Consider the following 24,761-nt stretch of genomic DNA (forward strand, 5'->3'; position numbering starts at 1 on the left):
CTGGCTGTGCTAGTCTCTCTGTGTGGGCCCCAGCACCGCAGGGGAAGCTTCTACTTCTACTTCTAGCCCTTGGAGTTTTGAATTATTTCTTGAAGAGAAAAAAAAAAGGCACCAGCTGAGATTGAATTTGGTAAATGCAGTTAGAGGTTCAAACCAAACCCTATGTTTGTCCCCAGGTTGCCAGACAATTCAGTTTAAATCACAACAATCTTTAATTTAATAAATGAAATGATCTAAGGAAGTGGGAAGAAAAATCAGCAGGTCCAGGCTCTATATAAAGAGTCACACCCATACTTAGTAATCAACTTGGCAGGTGGCCTGACCCAGCTGATAAACCTAGTGGCCTCAGGACATCTCCTGGAGTGACCTGCACCCCAGGGAATGGCTCCGCTGACTGCCTGGTCAAGGCAGGCTAGGTAGGGACTCCATGGAGTCATTGAGATTAGCTCATTCTGTATTTCAGAGAGGCAGCCAGGGTGGGTGGTGGGGGTGGAGAGCAAGCAGCAAATGGAAAAGGCAGCACTGGGATTATTCTGCTTCTCTGATATACACAGTCAGACAGCAGCCTTTATTTCTTAAAAGCAATATAAATTATCACATTCTGGGACTACTTAAAACAGATGTAAAATGTTGATTTGAAAAAATGTTGGATATGTAAAAAGATGCTCATCTTCACTAGCTATTAGAGAAATGCAAATCAAAACTACAATGAGATACCATTTCACACTTGTTAGATTAGCTATTATCAACAAGACAGATAATAACAAGTATTGAAGAGGCTGTGGAGAAAAAGGAACCCTCATTCACTGCTGGTGGGGATGCATACTAGTACAATTATTATAGAAGAAAGTATGGTGGTTCCTCAAAAAATTAAGAATAGAACTACCATATGACCCAGCAATCCCTCTACTGGGTATCTACCCCCAAAACTCGAAAACACTGTATGTAAAGACACATGCACCCCCATGTTTATTGCAGCACTGTTCACAGTGGCCAAGACATGGAAACAACCAAAGTGCCCTTCAATAAAGGAATGGATAAAGAAGATGTGGTATATGTATATACAATGCAATACTATTCAGCCATAAGAAATGATGACATAGTATCTTTTAAAACAACATGGTTGGACCTTGAAAACATTATACTGAGTGAAATAAGTAAATCAGGAAAAGCTAAAAACAGTATGATTTCATACATAGGTGGGACACACAATTGAGACTCATGGACATAGATAAGAGTGCAGTGGTACAGGGGAAGAAGGAGTGAGGTGGGGGAGGGGGATGGGTATAAAGAGGGACAAATATAAGGTGACAGAGGATGATTTGACTTTGGGTGATGGGTATATAACATAATCAACTGTCCAAATTATGTGGAGATGTTTGCCCAGAATCTATGTACTCTTGTTGACCAACGTCACCCTGTTAAATTTAATTTTCTAAAAAAAAAAAAAAAAAATGTTGGAGTTACGTTTCAGAAAAAAGAAAGAGGTTTAGGACTAATTCATTAAGAATGATATTACCTGGTGGAGGATGGAGAACCTGAGAGCAGAGATCTAGGAAAGGTTTTCTCAGCCTTGGCACTGTTGACATTTTGGATCAAATAATCATGGGGGGGGGGCTGTCCTGTGTATGGTCGGATACTTGGCAGCATCCCTGATCTCTATTCATTGAGTGCCAGTAGCACGCTCTCAAGTTGTAACAACCAATAATGTCTTCATTGTCAAATGTCACCTCGGGGACAAATTTCCCCTGGTTGAGAACCACTGCCCTAGGAGGATATTCCCCTGACAACAGGAAGGGCCACAACTAGGCACTGCTCGCTTTTTGAGGGGACGCTCTGGTCTATTACTGAACATTAGTTGCTACTTCCCTCTATAGCTGCAGCACAGACTTTATGTATTCAGGAAGAGTGTCTGGAAATAATATTACTTATAATCTTGGTTCCAAAAAGAGGTCATCATTCTAGTTTTTCCAATAGAAGGGATTTAAGTATCAGATCAGTGGTTGCCTGGAATGTTATAGATATATCCAGAGATTCTGAACCCGGTTTACCCCTGAGAATCACCTGGGCGGTCTTTGAGACTCAAGACCCCCTGTGGAGGGGGCCCATGCATCAGTATTTTGTGTAAGCTATTCTAATGTGCAGCTACAGTTTAAGAATCAGCACACCCAACCCAGAGATTCTTTGATTCTTATGTTGCTGAACCATGTTCAGAAAAGTCCACTCAATCAACCAACCAATTAATCAATCAACTAAATTGTGATATCTTGGGCAAGTATGGCAGAGACATGCTAATTACCACATAGCAAGAATGTTTAAATAATGCATGAATTTACAAACCTAAAATAAAAGAGCAAGAAAAAAAGAGAGAAAGGAGATAGAAGAAAAGAAGGAGGAAGAGGAACAGGGGGAAGAGGAAGAGAAGGAGGAGGAGGACAGGAAGAGAAGGATGGGGAGAGGGAGGAGGCAGAGGGGGAGGAGAAGGAGGAGGAATCCCAGCAATAGAGGCAACACTGCCTGCTTTGTTGCATGACACACCCTTTTGTAGAACTTTCTAAAATTTAAATATGGTACCTGTTGTGGGTGTAATTAAGTCCTAGCCTCTAGAGAATAAGTTCATCCTCTGTGAGTGGGAAAGACTGAACCAGAGCGGCTGATGAGTTGGTTTGGTTACATTTTTGCCGGTCAGTTTTTCAAAGTCTTCAGGAACACATCAGCCCTTAAGCCAGGAGGAGAGTGAACCTAGGGAGGCAGGAGGAAAGGCACCTACATGGCGATGCAGGGAGCGTGCCTTCAACAGGGCTCACATCTGGATAAAGCAGTGGCCTTGAAGAACCTTTTCTAATGCGAAAAGTGATGCCCTTCAAATGATAGAGGCGGTATAGGGAAAGGAGTAGTTTATCTGCTGACTATGAGGGCAGCAGATTGTACAGGGCCTATGCTCAGCTTATCATGAAGGAAGGTAACACTTGAAGGTGGTTCTGACAAACTTGGTACCCAAAGTAAGCAAGTTTTGAATCTTTTAAAAAATTTTTTTTAAAAAGATTTTTATTTATTCACTTTAGAGAGAGGAGAGAGAGAGAGAGAGAGAGAGAGAGAAGGGGAGAGGAGCAGGAAGCATCAACTCCCATATGTGCCTTGACTGGCAAGCCCATGGTTTTGAACCAGCAACCTCAGGGTTCCAGATCAATGCTTTATCCACTGTGCCACCACGGGTCAAGCCAAGCTTTGCATCTTTAGGCAAGAGATTCTGGTTAGGAGCTTTGGTGTGATAGCTTGCTGAATATAAGGAGAGAGATCTGGGGAAAGAATAAACAGGAAGAGTCTGTGGAGTAAAGGGCCGATTCATCTGACAAATCCAGATGTTCAACTTGATTGCATGCTGTGGAACAGTTACCCTCAGATCCCAGCCCAGCACAAGGGGGCTTGCATTGGGCTGAACCTGGAGACTTGGGTTCTGCTATTGCCTCTGTTCCTATTGACTTTCTGAACTCAGGCAAGTAATTTTCTCTGTCTGGATTGTGTTTTTTCTTACATGTAACAAGGGGGTGCTAGAGAAAACTATAATTCCCTTCAGGGAAGAGCTGCTGAAAATAATAAAGTGGACTTATTAAATGATTTAGTTCTATAACGTTTTAACAGTTTGTTTTATTTATACCATATATTATTGCTAAATAGCCTCCTACAGAATTTAATTATTAAACAGTTCAAAAAAAGAAAAAGAAATTCATTGTAGTATCCAATGCAATGTCTGCCTCTAATAGATTTTACTAAATTTGTGTTGAACAATTGAATGAATAAATATAAAGTACTGAGAACATTGCTAATCTCAAAGAACAAGACTAAAGTAAATTTGTGAGATATTTGTAAGTGAAAATTACATTCAGGCAATAGTTAGTAAAATTGGCAAATGTTTCTATAAGTCCAAAGATTATTTCTAAAATGTAAGTCAGTTTTTTATGTGTGAAAAACCTCTCCATTCTTTCATATTCTTTCTGATTTTTTGTCCAGTTGTTCTATCAACTATTGGGATAGAGGTGTTGACATCTTCATCTATAATTGGGGATTCATCTAATTCTCTTTCTTTCTTTCTTTTCTCTTCTTTTTTCTTTATTTTCTTTTTCTCTCTATTTCTTTTTCTTTCTTTTTTAAGTGAGAGGAGGGGAGATAGTGAGATAGACTCCTGTATGCACCCCAACCAGTATCTACCCAGTAACTCCTGCCTGAAGCTGATGCTTGAATCAACTGAGCATTTTTTAGCACTTGAGGCTCAAACCAGCCGAGCTGTCCTCAGTTCCCAGGGCTGACACTCAAACTAATTGAACCACTGGCTGCAAGAAGGGAAGAGGGAGAGAAGGGGGAGAGGAAGGGGAAGAGAAGAAGATGGTCATTTCTCTTGTATGCCCTGACTGGGAATCGAACCTGGGACATCCATACACTAGGCTGACACTTTATCCACTGAGCCAACCGGCCAGGGTTTAATTCTTCTTTCAATTCTATCATTGCTTCACATATTCTACAGCTATATTCTATAAATTCTATTGGAAAATAAACTTTTACTTACTAGAAATGAGGTGGTCAAAAATAATTTGAAAAGTAGCTTCAAGTGAGCCCAAAGTTAAAATTAAAAACTCCTTATGGTTACCAAAGGAGAAAAACAGAGAATCAGCGGAAATGTTTAATGACCAAGATTTGAAAACCACGCCCAGAGACAAAAAGAAACAAGTGAATTGACCTGTGTTAATTTCAGAGTTGGAAGGTCAGGGGTTGGACTGGTTGGTTCAAGTATACTTTTCTTATTTATTTATTTATTTATTTATTTATTTATATTTATTTTTAGAGAGGAGAGATAGTGAGAGAGAGAGAGAGAAAGAGAGAGAGAGAGAGAGAGAGAAGGGGGAGGGAGGAGCAGGAAGCATCAACTCCCATATGTGCCTTGACCAGGCAAGCCCAGGGTTTTGAACCGGCGACCTCAGCGTTTCCAGGTCAACGCTTTATCCACTGCGCCACCACAGGTCAAGCTCAAGTATACTTTTCAATACTGAGATTCTTTGATTTACTGAGCTTCCCTACAAAACTGCACTGGACTCAACTAGATTAGATGAATTAGATACTCTTAATATCATTGGCCGGTTAGAGGTAGACATACTGTTAGAAGTCAGTACCATCTACCCCCCAAATTGGAAGTAACTTGTAGATAATGGTACAATAGTAATTACACTGTCAGCATTTATGAGCCCAGCGATGGCTAGAAGAGGCCCAGGGTAATCCATTACAGTGAACTTCAGTCCAGATAGGTGGGGGTGGGGGGTTGGGAGGGTAGCAAATAAAATAAAAGAGTAACTCACTGAATGTCCCAGCAAATCTAGCAATTTGAGCAAAAAGGTAACATGATTGGTGTGGGGAAAAATTAAGCATTGAATTCTTTGGGGTTCTTTTTTTTTTCTTTGAAGTTCTTTGAGATAATAGATAAGAGCACAGGAGGTAGGTAGGATTCAAGTCACTATACTTTACTTACACTTTCAAAAGTCTTCCATGAGGCTACAAAAGAGGTGAGCCTTCATGGGATTTGGATAACATTTTTTTACAAAAACAAAAATCCTGGATTCCCCATTTCGCCTTGCCTTCGAGTATAAAGCCAAGGGTATTAAATCAATTTCTCAGCACCTAGCATAGATCATGAAACATAGTGTTCACTCAATAAATATTTGTTGGGTGGCATTTAATTATCACAACTATCTGAGACTCCAAGGATTATTATCATCTCTATTTTTCAAGTGAAAACACAGATGGTTTAGAACAGGTAATTTTTTTTCTACTGAGAACTGATGCCAATACTCTCTCAGAGTATCTTAGTAACCTAAACCCTAAGCCCTTTACTGTCAGATTGTCTTGATAGTCTTCCCAAACTATTCATGATCTCCTTGGCTTCAGAACCCAGGCTTTGTCTCTTTCTAATGGTCTTGTGCTTGGTCTTCAGATCTGACTTTATATACTTCTCTTCCAGTACTGAGTTTCCCTGGCTGAGTCTGACTCCTGAGACCTGAATCCTGCTAAGGTCCTTTAGTGTCAGCATTCTTGTCCAATCTTTTAATATTAATTCTTTCAAATGATTTATTGAACCTCTCTGTGTGCCAAGTTTTATGCTATGTGCTGGAGATGAACAAGACAGTCTGTGCCCTCAGGGAACCTATTACACAAGGCCCTGGAAGTGTGGACACTTTCTGATGGGAGAACAAGAAAATGGATAAGTAGAAATGACTTTGGAAGAAAAAATATAAACAGGAACATTCCCTCAGGAATAAGTCCTGGCATAGGGCCTATTTAATGTTTTTACACATGGAAAATAAGAGACAGACACAGTGAAATAATCTGGTTTGCAGACAGCTCCAACATCTTTCTAAGGAGTAAAGTACAATTCGATGGAGATGTACTGTATAGAGAGCCAGCAAGCTGTCAAAAAGGGCTGAACAGGGTAACGTGCACTGCAATGTTGGCAAACACCAGGGAATGCATTTAGGAAAATGCAATCTAGTCTATTTACAAGCTGATGGGCTCCAAGCTATCAGGGAGTATAGTCAACAAATACTTGTGATTCTACTATTTGAAAGGAGGCATGTGTTAGATATCCCAGGTCATATGAAGACTGTGGAGACACAGATCTGGTGTGAGAGGGTTGGAATCTGGAAAAAGTCGGGAAAAGGAAATTTTAAAAATTAACATTGTGGGCATGATATTAGATCTCGTTGAATATTTTTAGAAGAAACAAAGGAAATTATTTTCAATTATTTTTTGTTCTCTGGTTGCATGGGACACCGGACATATATATATAAATAATAAGACTGTAAAGCCTGACCAGGCAGTGGCACAGTGGATAGAGTGTCAGCATGGGATGCTGAGGACCCAGGTTCGAAACCCCGAGGTTGCCGGCTTGAGTGCGAGGTTGCAGGCTTAAGCGTGGAATCATAGACATAACTACGTGGTCACTGGCTTGAAGCCCAAGGTCACTGGGCAAGGGGTCACTGCCTCGGTTGGAGCCCCCCAGTCAAGGCACATATGAGAAAACAATCAATGAATAACTAAGGTGCTGCAACTACAAGTTAATGCTTCTCATATCTCTCTCTCTCTCTCTCTCTCTCTCTCTCTCTCTCTCTCTCAAATAAATAAATAAATAAAATCTTGAAAGAAAAACCAAACTATTAGTTATTAACTCTGCCTTGGTGGGATTATTGGGCATTGATACTTTTATGTAAGTTTTAAATAAAAATATGTAATAATGGTGGGGTGGGGGTGCATTATTGTTGTTTAAAGAAGGTATCAATAGAGTAGCCAGGGCAGGCTGAATCAAAAAGAGTTAAAAGCTTAAAGAGGTGGAAACCCAAGATATTTTTGGAGGGAAGGGGCTTTTAGGATTGTGAGACTTGAGCATTTTGACAAATTAGACAACCAACATCCTATAAAGTTGTACTGTTTGAAACATTTTTGACAATTTGCATGTCCTAGAGGCAGAGCTAACTTTATGATGTAGTTTTTAATTAGCTTTGAGGTGTTTATCACTTGGTCCAAATTGTACTGAGAACTAAAAGGTAATTTCCACAGCTGAGGTTTAACTGGGTCAAGAATATGACTTCCCAGCAATCAAGACGTTGGGGATATAGTAATAAAAAATAAATTTTAATGAACTATGATCTTTAAAAGGAATACTGATTCAGTAATGCTAATTAAAATATGTAAAATTAGTTAAATTGGACACAGATTTGTTAAACTCTGAGATTCCAGAAGTTAGAATAAGGTGAATGATGAATAGAATTAGATACATTTCTTATGTAAGATATAAATGGATTGAACTCATGTCCACAGGCTAAATCTAAATACACTCAAAAAGAGTTTGCATTAACTCTTAGACAATTCATTAAATATACACTAAAAGAAAATGAACGTTTTGAGGTTATAGTCCCCAATTTTCCTGGGAGGGTGTCAGAGATGACAGTGATGACAGTATATCCCATGATGTTCTTGTGGAGGAAACATTAGGTAATTCTCAGATCTTCAAAATCCCAGAAATGACTAATGTGGGGAGTTGATGAGCTGATGAATTATTTGACTTGATCTGTGACAGGTGAAGACATACCTACCATACAGGCTTTAGCTGGGAAGGATTGTCAGATAGGTACCTAAATATAATTTTCTCAGACTTTCTTGGTGAGAATCTGGAATACATTTTTTGGAGGAGGCTATGGGGTGGAGAAGTGATGAGTGCAGATTTTTGTGGTTAATAATGGAGCATCGAATTGGAAAGAGATAGTAACTTGCCAAGAAGATGTAAATGAAAAGACAAGAGAATGGATGTAGCAAGAACAGCCAGGGTGTGTGTATCAGGGTGAGGGAAATAGATGGCAGGTGATGGAGATGACAGAGGAGGAAGATGATAATCTACTACCTTGATGGGGCTGGAGTTCAGAGAGGCACTATTGAGTTCTGGAGAATATCTATCCGAAATTATGTGAGCACAAGTTCAAAAATGAGCAGCGGAAATATTGGAGGAAAAATTCATTTGGTGACCACCACATAAAAAGTGTTTCAAGGAATTCAATATGGGGAAGGGTAACAAGTTCAAGGAGAAATGCAAAGAAAGGTTAAAATGGAACACATGGGGTTGGGGAGGGGGGAGAAAATAAATATGTATTGATGATCTACTGGAAAGTAAGCAGAAACTTTGATACAGCTATTTTGATGCCTTTATATGATGCAGTTGCCTCAAACTCCCCTCTCAAAATTTATATTAACTATTTTATGAAATAATTAAACATGCCCAAATGGCATACTTGACTTTCACCTATGGTGAGAGAGTTCCATTTCCTCTTTTGTTAATTTTACATCATTTGAGTTTTTATAAGTGTATATGACCTTTATAATAATACAAAACCAGAAAAATTCTATCAGGACAAGGTTAGCATCCATTGATAAGCCACTTGTACTCCAAAATAATCATTATAAAAGGATATATTTATGTTAAATGAAATATAACAATAGTAGTTATAGAAATAATAATATATAATAAAAGGATAATACTATACATATTACATATCACACTCCCAGTAGAGTCACATTTTCCTTAAAGGCTGGATTTAAAATGTAACTCCCCTACCCTAAATAAAATATAAAAGAAGTGGGTTTCCACTGTTGTCCACAGAACCACAATCAAATCTAAGAAGATGAATTAAGGTTATAGAGGCTTAGATAACTGGTGTGGATGATATGAGAAGGCAGGGGCACTGAAACTTCCCACTTCACCCCTAGTTATTAAATAACCACTGGTATTTTTTGTGTGTATGACAGAGAGAGAGAGAGAGAGACAGGAAAGGAGAGAGATGAGAAGCATCAATTCTTTGTTGTGGCTCCTTAGTTGTTCATTGATTGCTTTCTCATATGTGCCTTGACCAGGGGGCTACAGCAGAGTGAGTGACTCCTTGCTGAAGCCAGTAACCTTGGGCTCAAGCCAGCAACCTTTAGTCTCAAGCCAGTGACTATGTCTATGATCCCATGCTCAAGCCAGCGACCCCGCGCTCAACCTGGTGAGCTTGTGCTCAAGCCAGATGAGCCCGCGCTCAAGCCAGTGACCCCACACTCAAGCTGGCGACCTTGGGGTTTTGAACCTGGGTCCTCTGTGTCCCAGTCTGATGCTCTATCCACTACACCACTGCTTGATCAGGCTAACCCACTAGTTTTTTAATAGTTATCTTAAAGGACCCATGATTTGAATTCCCAAATGTCTGCCCTCTGGACTTTTCTGTAATCCTTACTTTTAGTCTAGCTCAATGATTATCAAATTTAGTGCACATGAGAATTACCATACAGGGTAGCACACACAAAACCAGGTATTCTATACTTTATGGGTGATTTAAAAAATTTTTTTCAGTGATGATTTTGTTTACACTTAATTTTTGTCTTATTTGCCGATGTTTCAACCACTCTGCTCTTTTGCATAACATGTAATTTGGCTCTACTCGAGAAAACTATTAATAACTTAATTGAAGATTCTCTATCCTGCCTGAAGAAAAAAACACAGAAAACTTATTGTGGTCCAAATACCCTCTCAAAGCTAGTATATAATAAATGCTTAATTTATTTTACCCAACCAGAAACCCTACCAAAGTACGGTTTTCCATCCTTTATGGTTTCTAATGGAAGATGGAGCCACATTATTAAGCAGTCAGGTCTATTTATTATTAAAAAGCAAATATTGTGGCCATTGTATCTCTAAGAGGAAAATTAGAGAATTTGAGAATCAAGCAAATTCTCAGAGAATGCGTAGTGGCTTTGGCTAACATGGTTTATGATGTGAGCGGGGAAGTAAATGGCTTAGTGAATAAGGGAAATGGTTAAATGAATAAGGGGCATGATTACATGAGGACGGTCTGCCAGATGCCGTCCTAACCCCAGAGTGTGAGGGAGAAGGTGGTAGGATAGAATTGGGTTAGGAACCCAGGTGAGACTCAAGGATGAGGTGAAGCTAGGGTCCCCAGGTTGATTGTACAGATTGTGTCCCACCAGGGCCCTGAGCAGCAGAAGGGGGGAGGGGCAGGAGCTGAAAGCCCAACCTTGTGCCTTGGCAGGGGACCGTATCTGCGGGGTTGGGGGTTGGAGCAGGAGCTGACTTTCTCCAATATACTCAAAGGCCATCTACAGGCCAGTGGCAAACTGAGAAGGATGTCTTCTTCGTGCATTAAAGTTCATACCACTGTAAGTTTAGCCATAACATCCTGGTTTTAAAATGGCTGTGAGGTGGATAGTATTTGAAGCTGCTAACTCACAATTCCCCACACTCTGAATGCCTCCTTTTCTGTCCTTGTTGGAGGGGAGTGAGTAGCATTCAAGCAGTACTTGATTCTCTGCAATTTCCATAATTAGAGAAAAGATGGAGCAGGGCAGGAAACCCAAAGGAACTAAGAATTACTCTTGTTCTACAAAAAAAATCTAAGCATTTAGGGAAAGGGGGGTTGTAGGTATAGACAAAATGTCTTGGTAAACCGAGAGGAGGCAGATCTTCTTGGACTTTAGAAAGGGGATGGGGGAGTGGGGAAGGAGATAGAGAGAGAGACTGTTGTTTTGTATGGACTTTGGATACAGAGGAGGAATCTTGGATCTGTGACCTGGCAACGCCCAGAAGAAGGGAATGGCTGTGTGGCATATTTAGTACAACAGGAGCAGAAGTGAGTGACCTTGCAGGTGATTCCATGCCCAAACCTGGCATGACATCAGCCGAACAATGGGCGTCTTAACACTACCCAGTGAGAGGGACCAGCCAGCGAGGCCCAACCCTACTCCTGCTTCGGCATCCTTTAAGACCAGTGATTCCCAGCCAAGACAGAGACGAAACTGTGTTCTGTCAGTTTGGCAGACAGGACCTCAGAACAAAAAATAATAGAAAATGAAAAAACAAGTATCTGAATAGAAACTCTGCAATTTGTATGTACAACCACTGCCTTTCAGTGAATATATTTGATGGCTATATCAGAATCATGGTTCTCGCTTCCTTCTGTGCGCCAGGCACTGTTGGAAGCATGTTCACACCTGTTCTGTTATATAATCTTTGCAACAGCATTATTGCACAGCAGATTATCATACCAATTTACAGGTCAAGTACCATGGCGCAAAGACACAGCAGGTAATAGAGGGACGCAGATGCAAACCTAGGTCTGTTCTTCTTCCTGCACTATATACCTGTGATCAGTGACATGTACCTAAGTTCAAGGACAAAGGGAATACACTGGGGTTCTCAGAAGGTAAAAAAAAAAATGGAGCTCAATCTATTGTAGCATTAGGTCTGTCTTATTACTGAAAGCAGAGTGTATAAATACTGATGCCCAGAGGAAAGCTCTGGTCACTCAAACAAAAGAAGGAAACTTAGGCAAGAAATGGCAGTTCCTAGGTCTGCAGAGAATGTGCAGCAATCTGTCACCACAATAAACTTACAGAATCCAGCTCAGTCAAGTCTCCATTTCTGTATCAGAGGTTCTTTTTCAGATATGTGAGTGTTGAATGTGTTTTCTATATTCTGTGGTAAGTTTAGATTAAAACCAGCCAATCACCCAACCTGTGGGCATGTAGGTATTTTTACTAGCCTATATAATTTCCAAATATCTAACTTACCTTGGCATTCCTACTGAGACTGAGCCACTTCTGTGTCTACCTAGACCCCATTAGGCTAGAAAAGCACAAGCTTTTATACACACACACACACACACACTCAATCAAATCCAAAATTCCTACCTAAGTTTGAGCAAAACAACAGATACAGTTTAATAGATTAAAAAAAACTGTCTAATTTCTCAAAGACCCAACCTTGACTTAAATATTTACATTCAAGGCTTTGGATACATGGTATATTCTAATTTGTAGATCTGGTTACCTGGTTAGGATCAGGATCAACTTCATCCCAGTTGTGTGTGACATGGCCTTGGTCAGCGGATTCAAAGGGCTTGTGAGAAACGGAAGGTAGAATCCTATACAGCCAACTGGGAGGAAACAAGGACACGTGACTTACAGAAATGTTATGAGTAATATACACACTGGCTCAAGAAGTACCATCAGGAAGACACTCAAGTCAACAACAATCTGTGGGCTTTAATTTGAAAAGCAATGACACAGCATCACATCTTAATAGCCAGTGCTGCCCGCAACTCTGGCCTTTTCTTCTCTTTCCACTCTACTCATCATCCTCCATATTCAGGCTCTAGCTCTTGGTTATTCCCATACTACCAAAAAATGAAGAAGTGCCCTTCCCAATGACAACTGGAAAGGAAAAGGAAGCACCTTAAAGGACTATCTGTGTAGGGAAATCCATAGGAAAACATTAGTGTACATATGTCATTGGATACCAATCCTTGCTCTGGAAGGTGAGGACAACGAATCCTATGTAGATTAAGAAGATATGGGTGGTTTCTTTGTTATGGTTGAAATGTAAATCAATTTTCTTCTTTAAAATTAAAAAAATAATACATGCCAGTGGTAAAAATAATTCAAGTAATTCAAAAACTCCTGAAAGGTAAATGACGTTCTCCTCCTGTTTCTTCAGGGCCAATCCTCAGCGTCATCAGAGCTTAACAATTTTCTTGCATATTCTTTCAGATATGTGCAATGCATATATGAGGACATCTGTTAAATCGTTGTACCACTTTATTTTCACAACTAAAAATATGTGGAAATGCCTAATCACCCACATCTTCACAAATATAATGTATTATTAGTGATTTTACCCTCATAGGTAAAAAAAAATATTTCATCTTAATTATGTATTTTATTTATTATGAATAAGATTGAGAATCTACATGTTTACTAGACCTTTGTAATTTTTTTATGAATTACTTGTATAAGTCCTTTATAATTTTTATATTTGTCTTTATAAGACTATCTGTCCTTATTTTTTTATAATATATTTATGGCTTCCTTACTCCTTCCCTTCCTTCTTCCTTCCTTCCTTCCTTCCTTCCTTCCTTCCTTCCTTCCTTCCTTCCTTCCTTCCTTCTTCCTTCCTTCCTTCCTCCCTCCCTCCTTCTCTCCTTCCTTCCTTCCTTCCTTCCTTCCTTCCTTCCTTCCTTCCTTCCTTCCTTCCTTTCTTCCTTCCTTCTCTCCTTCCTTCCTTCCTTCCTTCCTTCCTTCCTTCCTTCCTTCCTTCCTTCCTTCCTTCCTTCCTTCCTTCCTTCCTTCTTTCCTTCCTTCCTTCCTTCCTTCCTTCCTCCCTCCCTCCCTCCCTCCCTCCCTCCCTCCCTCCCTCCCTCCCTTCCCTCCCCTCCTTCCTTCCTTCCTTCCTCCCTCCCTCCCTCCCTCCCTCCCTCCCTCCCTCCCTTCCTTCCTTCCTTCCTTCCTTCCTTCCTTCCTTCCTTCCTTCCTTCCTTCCTTCCTTCCTTCCTTCCTTCTTCCAGTTTTACTATCTGTATAAGTCAAGGCCTGAGCCAAAGATCTTTCGGCCAGGACCCCATTCTCAGGTTTCAGGAGGAAAAGAAGACTCTGATGAAAAAACTTTGAAAGACACCAAGACGACAACCCTCTAGAAGTTGAGAGGGACACTGAAACTCACTAAAAGGAACCCAAGTCCTTTCAGAGGCTGTTGCCCTCACAGAGTACAGAATGGAGAGGAAACACTACTTCTGACAATGGGAGACCAGAGAAACTTGAACAGGATCTGGCCCTTTAAGCTTTGAAACAGTCTACTTCAGGGGGTGGAGTTGGCCTGACCACACATTGAACCATTTGTTCAGTTTCCATTTGATTTCTCCATCTCTAGATGATGTGACCTCAGACCTTGGACTCTAGGCCTCTAAAAACTAGACCTCCCCAGCTTCCAGGAGCTTGTAGAGTTCAAAGTGTGAGTGTATCTTGGAACCAATGATGTGATCATGGGCAAGTTAAAACACTTTTTGACCTATGTTTCTCATCCTATCACTTAGGATTGTTGTGAAGATTCAGAGTTTATGTACCTAGATTGCCTGGTACACAGTAGGTGCTCAATTATTAGATTTGTGTTGAATTGTCTGTCAACCCCAAATCATCTGGGTTTTTATGGTGTTCCAGATTTTCCACATTCCCTGTCCTGACTCTTACTTTCTCCGGACCTAAGGGATCAGTTAACTAATACCATAAAAATTAACCCTTGATCGATATGATCTCAGACAGTTTTGTGGGAGCTCTGCATGCTGTGGTTAATATGAGTAGTGACTAATCATAAGAATTCCAGGCTTGCTCATCTATGAGAGGCACTGGTTCCTTCTTCACACTGGGGATTTTGATCATTTAAAAAAAATTATTGTGAATACATTTGAAGAGCTCTAAACAGATGGGTAAGCCATACCTAGTGTCCCTTGTTTTTTAGCCAAGTTTATAAAAATCCTCAGGCAGCATGACATTGCCCTAGACAGAGATTTAATTCTGATTCAGGAAATGGTACCAGCTTCTTAATGAAATGCCAACAGCTCCTTGTCAGCCTCCTGGATCAGAGCGTAGCTCCTGCTGGCTGAAGATATTGCTGAATAATGGGGGGTAGGCAGCAGAATCCAGAGTCCAGGTGTCCCATTAGTGAGTGAGATATAAAGTCGAGAACATAGTCAGTCCCAGAGGCCAAGTTGTTATAAATTAGATTGGGCAGGAATTGTCTATGTTTACCTTACCTTGACTATTTGGACTTGCACAGAGGGAGATGATTAAATAGCAATAGAACTAATGCCAGATTTTAACAAGTATGGGAAACTGTCTCTTCCTCCCTCCATGCATGAATCTATTGAGAGAAGATATTGACATGGTAGCAAAGCACTGGCCATATCTCACACTTACTTAGTTCTCTGACAGTCTCTTAGGGATACCTTGTATTGAAGGACGAAACTTTGTTATGGTGGCAATAATGATGATTATTATAATTAATGTTAACTAAGCACTCATCACGAGCCAGGCAATGTACAGAGCACTTTACATATATTCTTTTCTTTAAAAAAAAAATTTTTTTTTTAAGTGAGAAGAAGGGAAGCAGAGACAGACTCCCACTAGCGCCCCTACCGGGATCCACCCAGCAAGCCCACTATAGGGTGATACTCTGCCCATCTGGGGCTTTGCTCCATTGCTCAGCAACCAAGCTTTTCTTAGCATCTGAGGTGGGGGCCATGGAGCCATCCTCAGTGCCCAGGGCCAGCTCGATTGAGCTATGGCTGCAGAAGGGGGAGGGGGAGAGAGAGAGAGAAATGAGGGGGGGGGTGTAAAAGCAGATGGACCCTTTTCCTGTGTGCCCTGGCCAGGAATCAAACCTGGACATCTGCACACTGGGCCAATGCTCTACCACTGAGCCAACTGGCCAGTGCCCAGACATTATTTTTTTTAATCCTCATGATAACTATGAAATAGGTACTATTATTATATATTTTTTTACAAATGAGGAACCTGAGGCTCTGAGAGGGTAGATGACTTGCCCAAGTTCACATAGCTGGAAAGAGAAGAGACAGTATTGAAACTCAGGGGGCCTGACTCCAAAGTGGGCATGATTAACTACTAGGGAACAAACCATCATCTGTGTTGTTCATTGTGTTTCTGTCTTGACTATCTTAATTGTTTTTCAGAAGAACTTTGTGGAGATAAACCCAATCCCTTCCACTAAGCGGTTCAAGACCACCTGCCCACCTCCCCAAATCTTCAGTATCAGTAGCAGACATCTTCACAGGTGCCCTGGCCTGAGATTCTTCCAATTAAACACTACATATTTGAACCAAAACACTTACTGCTTCCTCACACCACAACAACTGCATCCAACATGCCGCTTAGGAGTTAATCAAGGTAGTGAATTTATTGACTAGAGTTGTAGGATTAGAGCAAACATGGAATACGACACATTGTGCTAATGAATGTGCTGGTTTCCAGCAAAGGCAAGTTCCAAGGAGTAAAAGCCTTATTAATTCAAACCACAAGGGGCTGTAATACACGACTTTTCAACTACCCATGCTTGAATTATCCAACCTTCTCATGCAAAGAACAGTCATCTGAGGAAGAAGTTTTGCTAAATCTTCTATAATTTTGAGTTAATTATTCATAAACAAACAAACAAGTAAACCAAAATCCAAAACTCAATTGGACATTCCTTAGGAGAAAACCAGACTTTTGGGAACATTTTCCTCTGAGTACAACTGACAATTTGGAAATGGAACTGGACACGAGCATTTCCAGGCTCTGTGCAGCTGCTCCCTCAGCTTCATCCACCGGTCACGAGCCTCTGAGAAGTAGGATCCTGGGCAGCCGTGGGAGGCTGTGGCCCAGCTGTGGGAGGCAGCACTAAGGAGCAGTCATAGCTCCCACAGTCTGCGGGCCAGAATGAATCTAATTCCCGTACCTTCTCTTATTGGTGCTCCGTGGACAAGTAAATGCTGATCCTGAGAGCTGCTCAGCATACAGATTGTAGGGACAAACTTGAGGATTGTTCTAAAACAAAAAGGCAACAAATAACAGCACTCCAATCTGAAATTCACTCCCACATTCACACCAAGAAACTCACAGGAGGATTCTGTCCTGAATGGGGAAACTCTGGGCCACTGCATAGGACCATCCCCAACCCACATATTCTTCTTGTAATAACTTTTTAGATGACTTGGTCCTGATTAGAAAAGTAATACATGCTTATTATAGAAAATTTATAAAATATAACCCATTATTTCACCATCCAGAAATAACCCAGTGCTGACACATTGGCATATTTACTTCCATTCTTATCCTCTAAAGTGGGGCTCTTATGATATGTATAGATCTGTAGGAATCAGGACTATTTTTCAAAAGAGGAAACACTATATTATGAGCATTTTCTTATACCATAAAAAAATTCTTCAAATTTTTTGGAAAAAGTATTTGCCATATTTTTTACTATTGTAACCAACACTAATGTGAACATATCTGTGCATACATTTTTCTTTTAGAACTCATTATTTTGTCGTCATTGTCATATCCTATGCTGTTCAAGGAAACTAAAAAAAGTTCTCTTAGCCTTGGAATTAGGGGGTCCTCTTGAAAGTCCTACAATCAGTCTTACTATTTTGGGTTGGGTGCATGGCCATAAAATAACCACCATCCAACTTTAATCTTTGTATTGTCATTGTTCTGTATGCCAATCGTCTTCATGATTTGTGAAACTCTAGACACTCCACAGGCTAAATTATAAGAATTGTGGTAGGTAGAGGTACTTGCCTAAGGACCAGTCATTCATTCCCATAATTCAGAGCTCTCTAAGCTAAAATTCTGTTTACTCATACCTGTCCTTCTGGCAGGGCACCCGGGCAGCGAGGGTCCTCTGAGGTACATTCGTTCCCAAATCCAGAAATGTACTGCATGTGACAAAGACACAAAGGCCACAGTTAATGGGATTTAAAGAGCATTTTACAACAGTGACAGTCTACATAATGTCTTTGCTATGTGTTGGCATATGAACCATTTAGGAAGGATAATATGTCCTGTGTGAATTTTAAAGACTGACAATTAATTGGGAGAAGAATGCTGGATATTACATAGACTCTTGACCCTTTGCTATACTTAGTCAATTTATGGGCTTGTTTTTAATTATCCTACTCCAAGAACAAGTTCTTTAATTCTGGTTTCATGAGGATTTCTTGATAGGGGAGATAGCTAGCTCGTGCATCACCTCATCTAGATTAATAAGATCTTGCTGGGCCTAGATTGCAACCTCCTTGGGTTTGGGGAGCTCCACTCCTTATCCATCCTCTGAAACAAGCAACTGTACAGAGCTGTGTGGATCCATTCTGACAGCAAACCCTTGAGAGAGAGCTCTCCAAATTAGCCTCACTCCACTTAGAAGGCTACATGATCTGGCTCATCTATGGAGTATATATGTAAATAAAATGAAGTTTGAAGATAATGGATGGCCTTCAGGAGAAGAGCAGAATCTGTCCACCATGGCAAAATGGAGTCCATTCTGTTTGCCATTTGCTCACGTTACACCCAGAGAAAATGAAGTTTGAGGGTTTCTCAACAAAGTAAAGTGTGTGGAGCCCATGAAACTCATTGTTACAACACTTACACCCGGGGGCTCCTGATCACTGACTCCTCTGCTAGTTTATAAGCTCCGTGAAGTCTGAGACTGTGGCAGTCTGATGTACCTCTATATCCCTATGCCTGGTTTATAGAAGGTACTTGTGGGGCAGCCATGTTAGGCTTGCTCATGGGTTTACCAGCTGCAAGCACTTTGCTTGATTAGTGCGTGAGCATGTGGCAAAGACACGGGTGCATAGCCTACATAAGGCTATGGTGCTTCCCCTGGGCGGCGACTCTCCCAGATTGCTCTCTTGCCACCGTGAGGTGCGGTTTTTCTTGCTCCCTTGCCCTTACTGCGAATAGCAGGTTTTCCTTTGTTTACTTAGCTCTTTCTCTTTTGTTGTTTATTTGCTCCCCTGTCTTTGCAAGCCTCCAATAAATGGGTATGGCCCAAAGCTTTCCAGCCCTGCAGTTTCTCTACCGTCTGCCCAGAATCCAATGTGAACCTGCCTGGCCTCGGCCACCAGCATTAGAGATGTAGTGTTTGATTTAGGTGCCACTTAGATCCTATCCTCATAGGAGTATATGTATACTGTTGTAAGTGCGGTTAGAACCCCCTTTTTTTCTAACTTAAACATCAAAACAAATGGTCATTTCCTCCCACAGCTGTTTCTAATAAATGCGCTTAATTTTAGCCTAGAATGAAAGTACAGCCCTGCTTAGGGAGTGAAATGCCACCGTCTGAGCACGTCTTTTAAGAGATATAAGAAGGATGTAAGTGGGTGGAAGGTAAGCCCTCCAGAGTTGGCAGCATGGAGACAGATGAGCTTGATGCCACGTGCCTGTGTGAGTGAGCAATGATCAGGCCAACAGCGGTCTATGTTTGGAAGGAATATCAAGTGTGAAATGTCATGACCTAGAAAGCAATGGAAGTGAAATTCTTCTTTTTGCCTCCAGACACATTTTTTTTTTTTTGTATATTGGAACACCTAAAAACATCGCGTTCTCTTACATACAGATTGGTTAACAGCAGTAGCACGCAGTTTGGAATGATTTCTTTGGGGAAATGGCAGAGACCACCCAGCATTCTGACTCCACTGAGCGCAATTTTCTTTTTTTGTAACTGAACCTCGTGCTCACTATCGACCGGATTAAAGATGAGCTGCTGAGAAATCATAATGACCACTAATTCCGTGAAATGGAATTTTAGACCAATCTGTGACTGAAGCCACCGAAGGTTATTACAGTGCCTTTACTCTGTTCAACCGGCTCATTGTTGCTCTCTGTTAGAGGCGGGAAGGTGTGAGTGCTGAGGAAGGCAGCTGATATCTCTGGCGGGTGTGGGCTGGTTACTCATCAGTCTTCCCATTTCTTTGCAACTGCCGGCCTCAGAGCAGACTGCCGGCCTTGGTTCCATATGTTCAGAACAATGGAAAAGACAGTATATGGAGTTCTGAGGCATTTGCTTCAGATTGCTTTAAAAAAAAAATGGAAAAGAAAGTAGAAAGAACAGTTTGTGGTCTGGAAGGAAGCCACCCAGCTCCCAGAGAGGCCTGAGTTCTGAATCCGCTGTGGTGCCCTGGCTGAAGAGGCGGGCGGAAACTGCTGAGTCGCTATCAAATCAGTTGGTTTTCCTAATCCTCTGATGGAAACATTGCAGATGATTGTTTCAGTGCTTTAAAATTCCACGTCCCTCACTGCTGAAGGTACTGAATTAAGGAAGCAGTTGTCTGCAGCTGCTTTCCCAAGGTTTTGGGATCAAGGATGAAATCCGAACTCTTATCTGCTGTGAAAATCCAAGCCTTCAATTCCAGCTGATTCCAGTGACTATGTACAAATATTCCTTACACAGAAAAAGTCTAAAATTTAGCAAGTGTGTTTGTATGTTTTCTTCAGTCCAGATGTCTGAATAATTTTATCCAACATAAAAATATGATTTCATTTCTTTCCAAGAGAATTATGTGCATCTTTTTAAAATAAAAGAGTCAATGGCTGAGCTCCCCGTAACTTCAGTACCATCAGTTCTTTGGGAGCTCCCTAGCATACAGCTTTTTAATTCAGGCCTGGTCCCCAGGATATGATTTATTTGTCAAGAGTAGTTTTATGAGGTGCTTTCTACCGGCCCTGATCCTGGGTAAACACCCTGACGGGATGAGCAGATGGTGCCCCTCACTTCCTTTTACTGGGCATGAAGCAGAGAGAGAGAAGTCAGGGTGGAGATGGAGCTACATGTTCAGTATTTCTAACTCACCTTGTTGGGAACACAGACTATAGATGGTGAGAGGAACCGACAGGTTATTTTGTGCGGCAGGCTGCAAACAACCCTCGAAAGATATTTATACCTTAATCCCTGCCCTAGAACTCGTGTTACCTTATATACAAAAGAGATATGATCTTTGCAGATCTTATATTGCAGATGTGATTAAGTTAAGGATCTTAGGATGGGGAAAAAGCCAAGATTTTTTTGGGTGTGCCCTAAATGTGATCGCAAGTGTCTTTCCTAGAGGGAGGTGGAGGGAGACCTGATTACAGAAAAGAGGCGATGTGATGGAGGCACATGTTGGAGTGTTGGTGGTCAGGGGCTGCATTTAACAAACTTCGGGGCTGATTCTAATGATTAGCTGAAGACAGGTCCCACTGGTCTACATGGTTATTATATTCATTCTTGTTTCTGCTATAAAAAATGACCACAAATTTATTGGCTTAAAACTACACATTTATTCTCTTACAGTTCTCCAGGTCAGAACTCTGAAATCAGTCTCAATGGGCTACGTCAAGGTGTTGGCAAGGCTGCCTCTTTTTGGGGACTCAAGGTAAAAATCCCTTTGTCTGACTTTTCCAGCTTCCAGACACTTCCCACATTCCTTGAGCTGTGGCCCCTCTCTCTATCTTCAGTGTGCATCAAACTACTTGGTGGTGCCCTGGCCAGGTAGCTCCGTTGGAGCCTCGTGCTCATATACAAAGGCTCCAGGTTGGATTCTGGTCAGGGAACATACATCCAATGAATGAATAAATAAGTGGAAAAACTAGTGAATGGATGTTTCTCTTTCTCTCTGTCTCTCTCTCTTGCACTCTTCCCTCTTCTCTCTCTCTCTCAAATCACTAAATAAAAAAATTAAAAAAATAAAACAAAACTTGCTGGTGGGGCCCAAAGTCTTCATGTTAAAGAGCTCTTTATTTTAGAAATGTGGAAGTCAAGACTTGTAGAAGCAATTTAAGAACACAGGGTGGTCTATTTAAATTTAATTTTATTGTTTTATTTTTGAATTTTTTCCCTCAGTTGTGCTTATATGTAAATGTGATTTCATCTGAGGCTTTGTGTTGGCATATCTATTAAAATGGAGAAATAAAAGCTGAGAAAAAAAAATCTTTTTAACATATGATGCTTATTGATTAGGATGATGCAATCTGGCTTTCTGTGTTTAGATTGCTGATCTCTAGAGTTGACCTTTTCTCGTGGAGATGAGACAGCAGGCTGGGAAGAGTGCCTTTGAAGCTGAGAACAAAGACCAGCATGCAATTTACATTGGTGTGCTGGCTCTGTGCATAATAAGTTGCTTAAAAATTTCAGCAGTATAGGATTTTAAATATAATTTATTTATAAATGGTAAAGTTGTTTCCAACCCCTGCTGAACTGCCTCATAGGATTTTCATCAGGAAACACAATTTTTTTTTGTACCCTCCCTCTTCCAAGTCTTCAGTTACACCTTTGATATGATGACTTCCCAACTCTATTCTCCTAGCCTTACCCACTCCCCTGAGATCCAGACCCAGACATCCAACCTCCTCCTGGGGACCTCAACTCGACTGTCCCTGTGGCAATTCAAAGTTAGCTGAAACACTCTTAGACCCAGAACATGCAGGGCTCTGTGCATTTGCAATGCCTTTGTACATAACTCATACATATTTTTAAATTGCACATTAAATAATGTAAAGGAATTATTTCCTAGAGGAAGTGGTAAGAATTCTACTGGTCAAGGGCTGCTCGTGGGCCTCAGAATAACTGAGTTGATTAAACATATCTAATGGGTCAGCTAGAGGCAGTCCAAGAAGGTACAGCAACAGGAAGGCATTGGAGAGTGGGGGACTGGGGAAAATACACAGTGGGAAATGTGTCTGCCCATGGTAGGAGGGAGCCCTTTTGATATCTACAGCTTCCCAAGATAATATTTGAAATGAGCAAAAGCAAGAGATGGACAATAAGAGCTTCATGTCTCTCTTTTTAAATCACCTCTCCCACACAGCCCCCCTCCCACCTCCCAGCTCCAGCTGTGCCTATGGACACCTTAGTGAAGCCTCTGAAGACGGGCTTGGACCAGGGCCTCAGTCCTTTCTAACTGATGCTGTGGAATTCTCAGAAGCTTCTGTAAGTTCTGGCTGAAGAAGCCACAGCAAACTTGCCAGATGGCTTCTTACCTTCAATGAGGCCATTTCCTTCCACTGCAGGCGCGGTGACTTCAGGAAACCCAAGCCCAGACACAGTGTGAAGCCAGAATGCTTCTGTTTCTTCTTCAAACCACTCTCTGAATGTTCTTATTACTTCGCTGAAGTCACTGGTCAGCACGTCCCTCAAAGTAGCCTCAGGAGTTGCCTAACTGAAAAAGTGGGGATAAAGTCCAGCCTGCATATTTTAACTAATTGCTTACACAATTGCCTCTGTTTACTGACCCGGCTGTTTCTGGAAGAGTTTTCAGAGGCCTGTCTCCTCTTCACCTGAGGATTGGTTAATTACTTGTTCCAGTTAAAAGAAGGCTTATTACTAAAGGCAGAGAATTTAAACCTCTCTAGGAAAGGAACTGTACAGTTGGTGTCTGTGGGTACGGCAGAGACTTCTCTAGTCGGCCCTGACTCGGGCCAGGAGGGATAGGGCAGAGTGTTCGCGTGTTATGGCAGAATGGAACGCAGAAAGCCAAACGACGCTGGGAGCGTTGGAGAACCAGTTTATTATGCCAGCGGTCTCAGAGGTGGTTAATACTCCAAAGCCTGAGCCCCGCCTGGTGGGGTCTTTGGGGTTTTAAGGTCACACGGTGGGAGGGGGTTATAGGGTTTGAGGAGTGCGGAAGCGGGTTTACAGAAGCTAAAATGGTGGAATTAGTAAAAGCAGAACAAAGAAGCAGTAGCAGCCATATTAAGGTGAGGTGTTTTGCTTTGTCATTATGGAGTCATAGCCATGTCATTCCCCCCTTTGATGTTCTATTATTCCATGGGGCATCATTATACATGTCTGAAAAAACACTCATTAGGACATGAAGGCGTGGGGGCACTTAGGGGCAGGGTAAGGCTTACTAGCATGAGTTTGATTAGGATTTTGTAAGGAGTTGTTTTAACAGAAAATTTCCAAAAGAGTTTATAGTAACAACACATCCTACCATTAGTATGTAAGTGACTATTAATAACAGTCTCTCTAATCGACACCAATCCGCTAGAGCACTTGTAGCTAGCCCTATGCCCAGAAGTAGAGTCAGGATCCCAACGATGATCAGGAACGGCAGCTGGCAGCTCATTACAGTCCTGGTTGCTCCTTGGCCTCCGTGGTCCTTCGCAGTGTCACCTGTAACAACTTTGTGGGGTCACTGTGTGCAGCCTAGGTCTCTGGTGGGTCCTCATTGTTGGTGTTTTTGACTTGGGTATGGTGAATCCAGGGTGCCGTAACTGCAATTTTAATGGCAATCTGAGTAGCGAAGACAGCTATATGTGGGCCAGTCCAAACAGGTGGGAGTGGTTTCTTTTTCTAATCCTTTACCCATACTAAGTCCCCGGGTCAAGAGGGGTGGGTCCAGTTTCCCAGGGGAATGGGGCCCTCTCTAGAACATCCCGGGCTATCTTATGGAACATTTTGCCTAGCATCTGGAGTTGGGTCGAGAGGCTTAATTCTCCTACCTGGCAGGGGTCTCCTTTTAGCTTATTAATGATGAGTGGGGGCCTCCCATATAAAATCTCAAATGGGGAGGGTCCTGTGGGTCCAGGAGTGCGTCACAGCCGCAGGAAGGAGAGGGGTAGCATGTCTACCCATGGGAGGCCTGTCTCCTGGCAGAACTTAGCTAGGGTGGTTTTTAGGGTTTGATTCATGTGTTCAACTTCCCTGAGCTCTAAGGCTGGTATGCAGCATGTAGCTTCCAGTTGACTTTTAATACTTTTGCTTTTGCCTGAACAATGGCTGACACAAGGGGAAGCCCTCTTTTCCGCTTGGTCAGTGAAACGGTTTCCCAAAGCTTATTGAGTCGGTTCCTGTTTTTGTTTGTTTGTTA

At 41.5% G+C, this 24,761-nt stretch overlaps 1 protein-coding gene across 1 annotated transcript in view; it reads right to left on the reverse strand.

The window, feature by feature from the left end:
- The window catches only part of HGD (homogentisate 1,2-dioxygenase), a 44,554-nt gene extending 21,436 nt beyond the window's left edge, over positions 1-23,118 (reverse strand). Inside the window, exons 1-4 of the mRNA XM_066347390.1 lie at positions 22,930-23,118; positions 17,778-17,849; positions 16,868-16,956; positions 12,413-12,518 (exon numbers count right to left, since the gene is read on the reverse strand). Of these exons, the coding sequence (XP_066203487.1) occupies positions 12,413-12,518; positions 16,868-16,956; positions 17,778-17,849; positions 22,930-22,944 (282 nt within the window). The 5' untranslated portion in view covers positions 22,945-23,118. The remainder of the gene's footprint in view (positions 1-12,412; positions 12,519-16,867; positions 16,957-17,777; positions 17,850-22,929) is intronic.
- Positions 23,119-24,761: the final 1,643 nt, after the last annotated feature.

The sequence above is a fragment of the Saccopteryx leptura genome, chromosome 8, assembly GCF_036850995.1.
Source record: "Saccopteryx leptura isolate mSacLep1 chromosome 8, mSacLep1_pri_phased_curated, whole genome shotgun sequence".
In the NCBI taxonomy this organism is placed as follows: domain Eukaryota; kingdom Metazoa; phylum Chordata; class Mammalia; order Chiroptera; family Emballonuridae; genus Saccopteryx; species Saccopteryx leptura.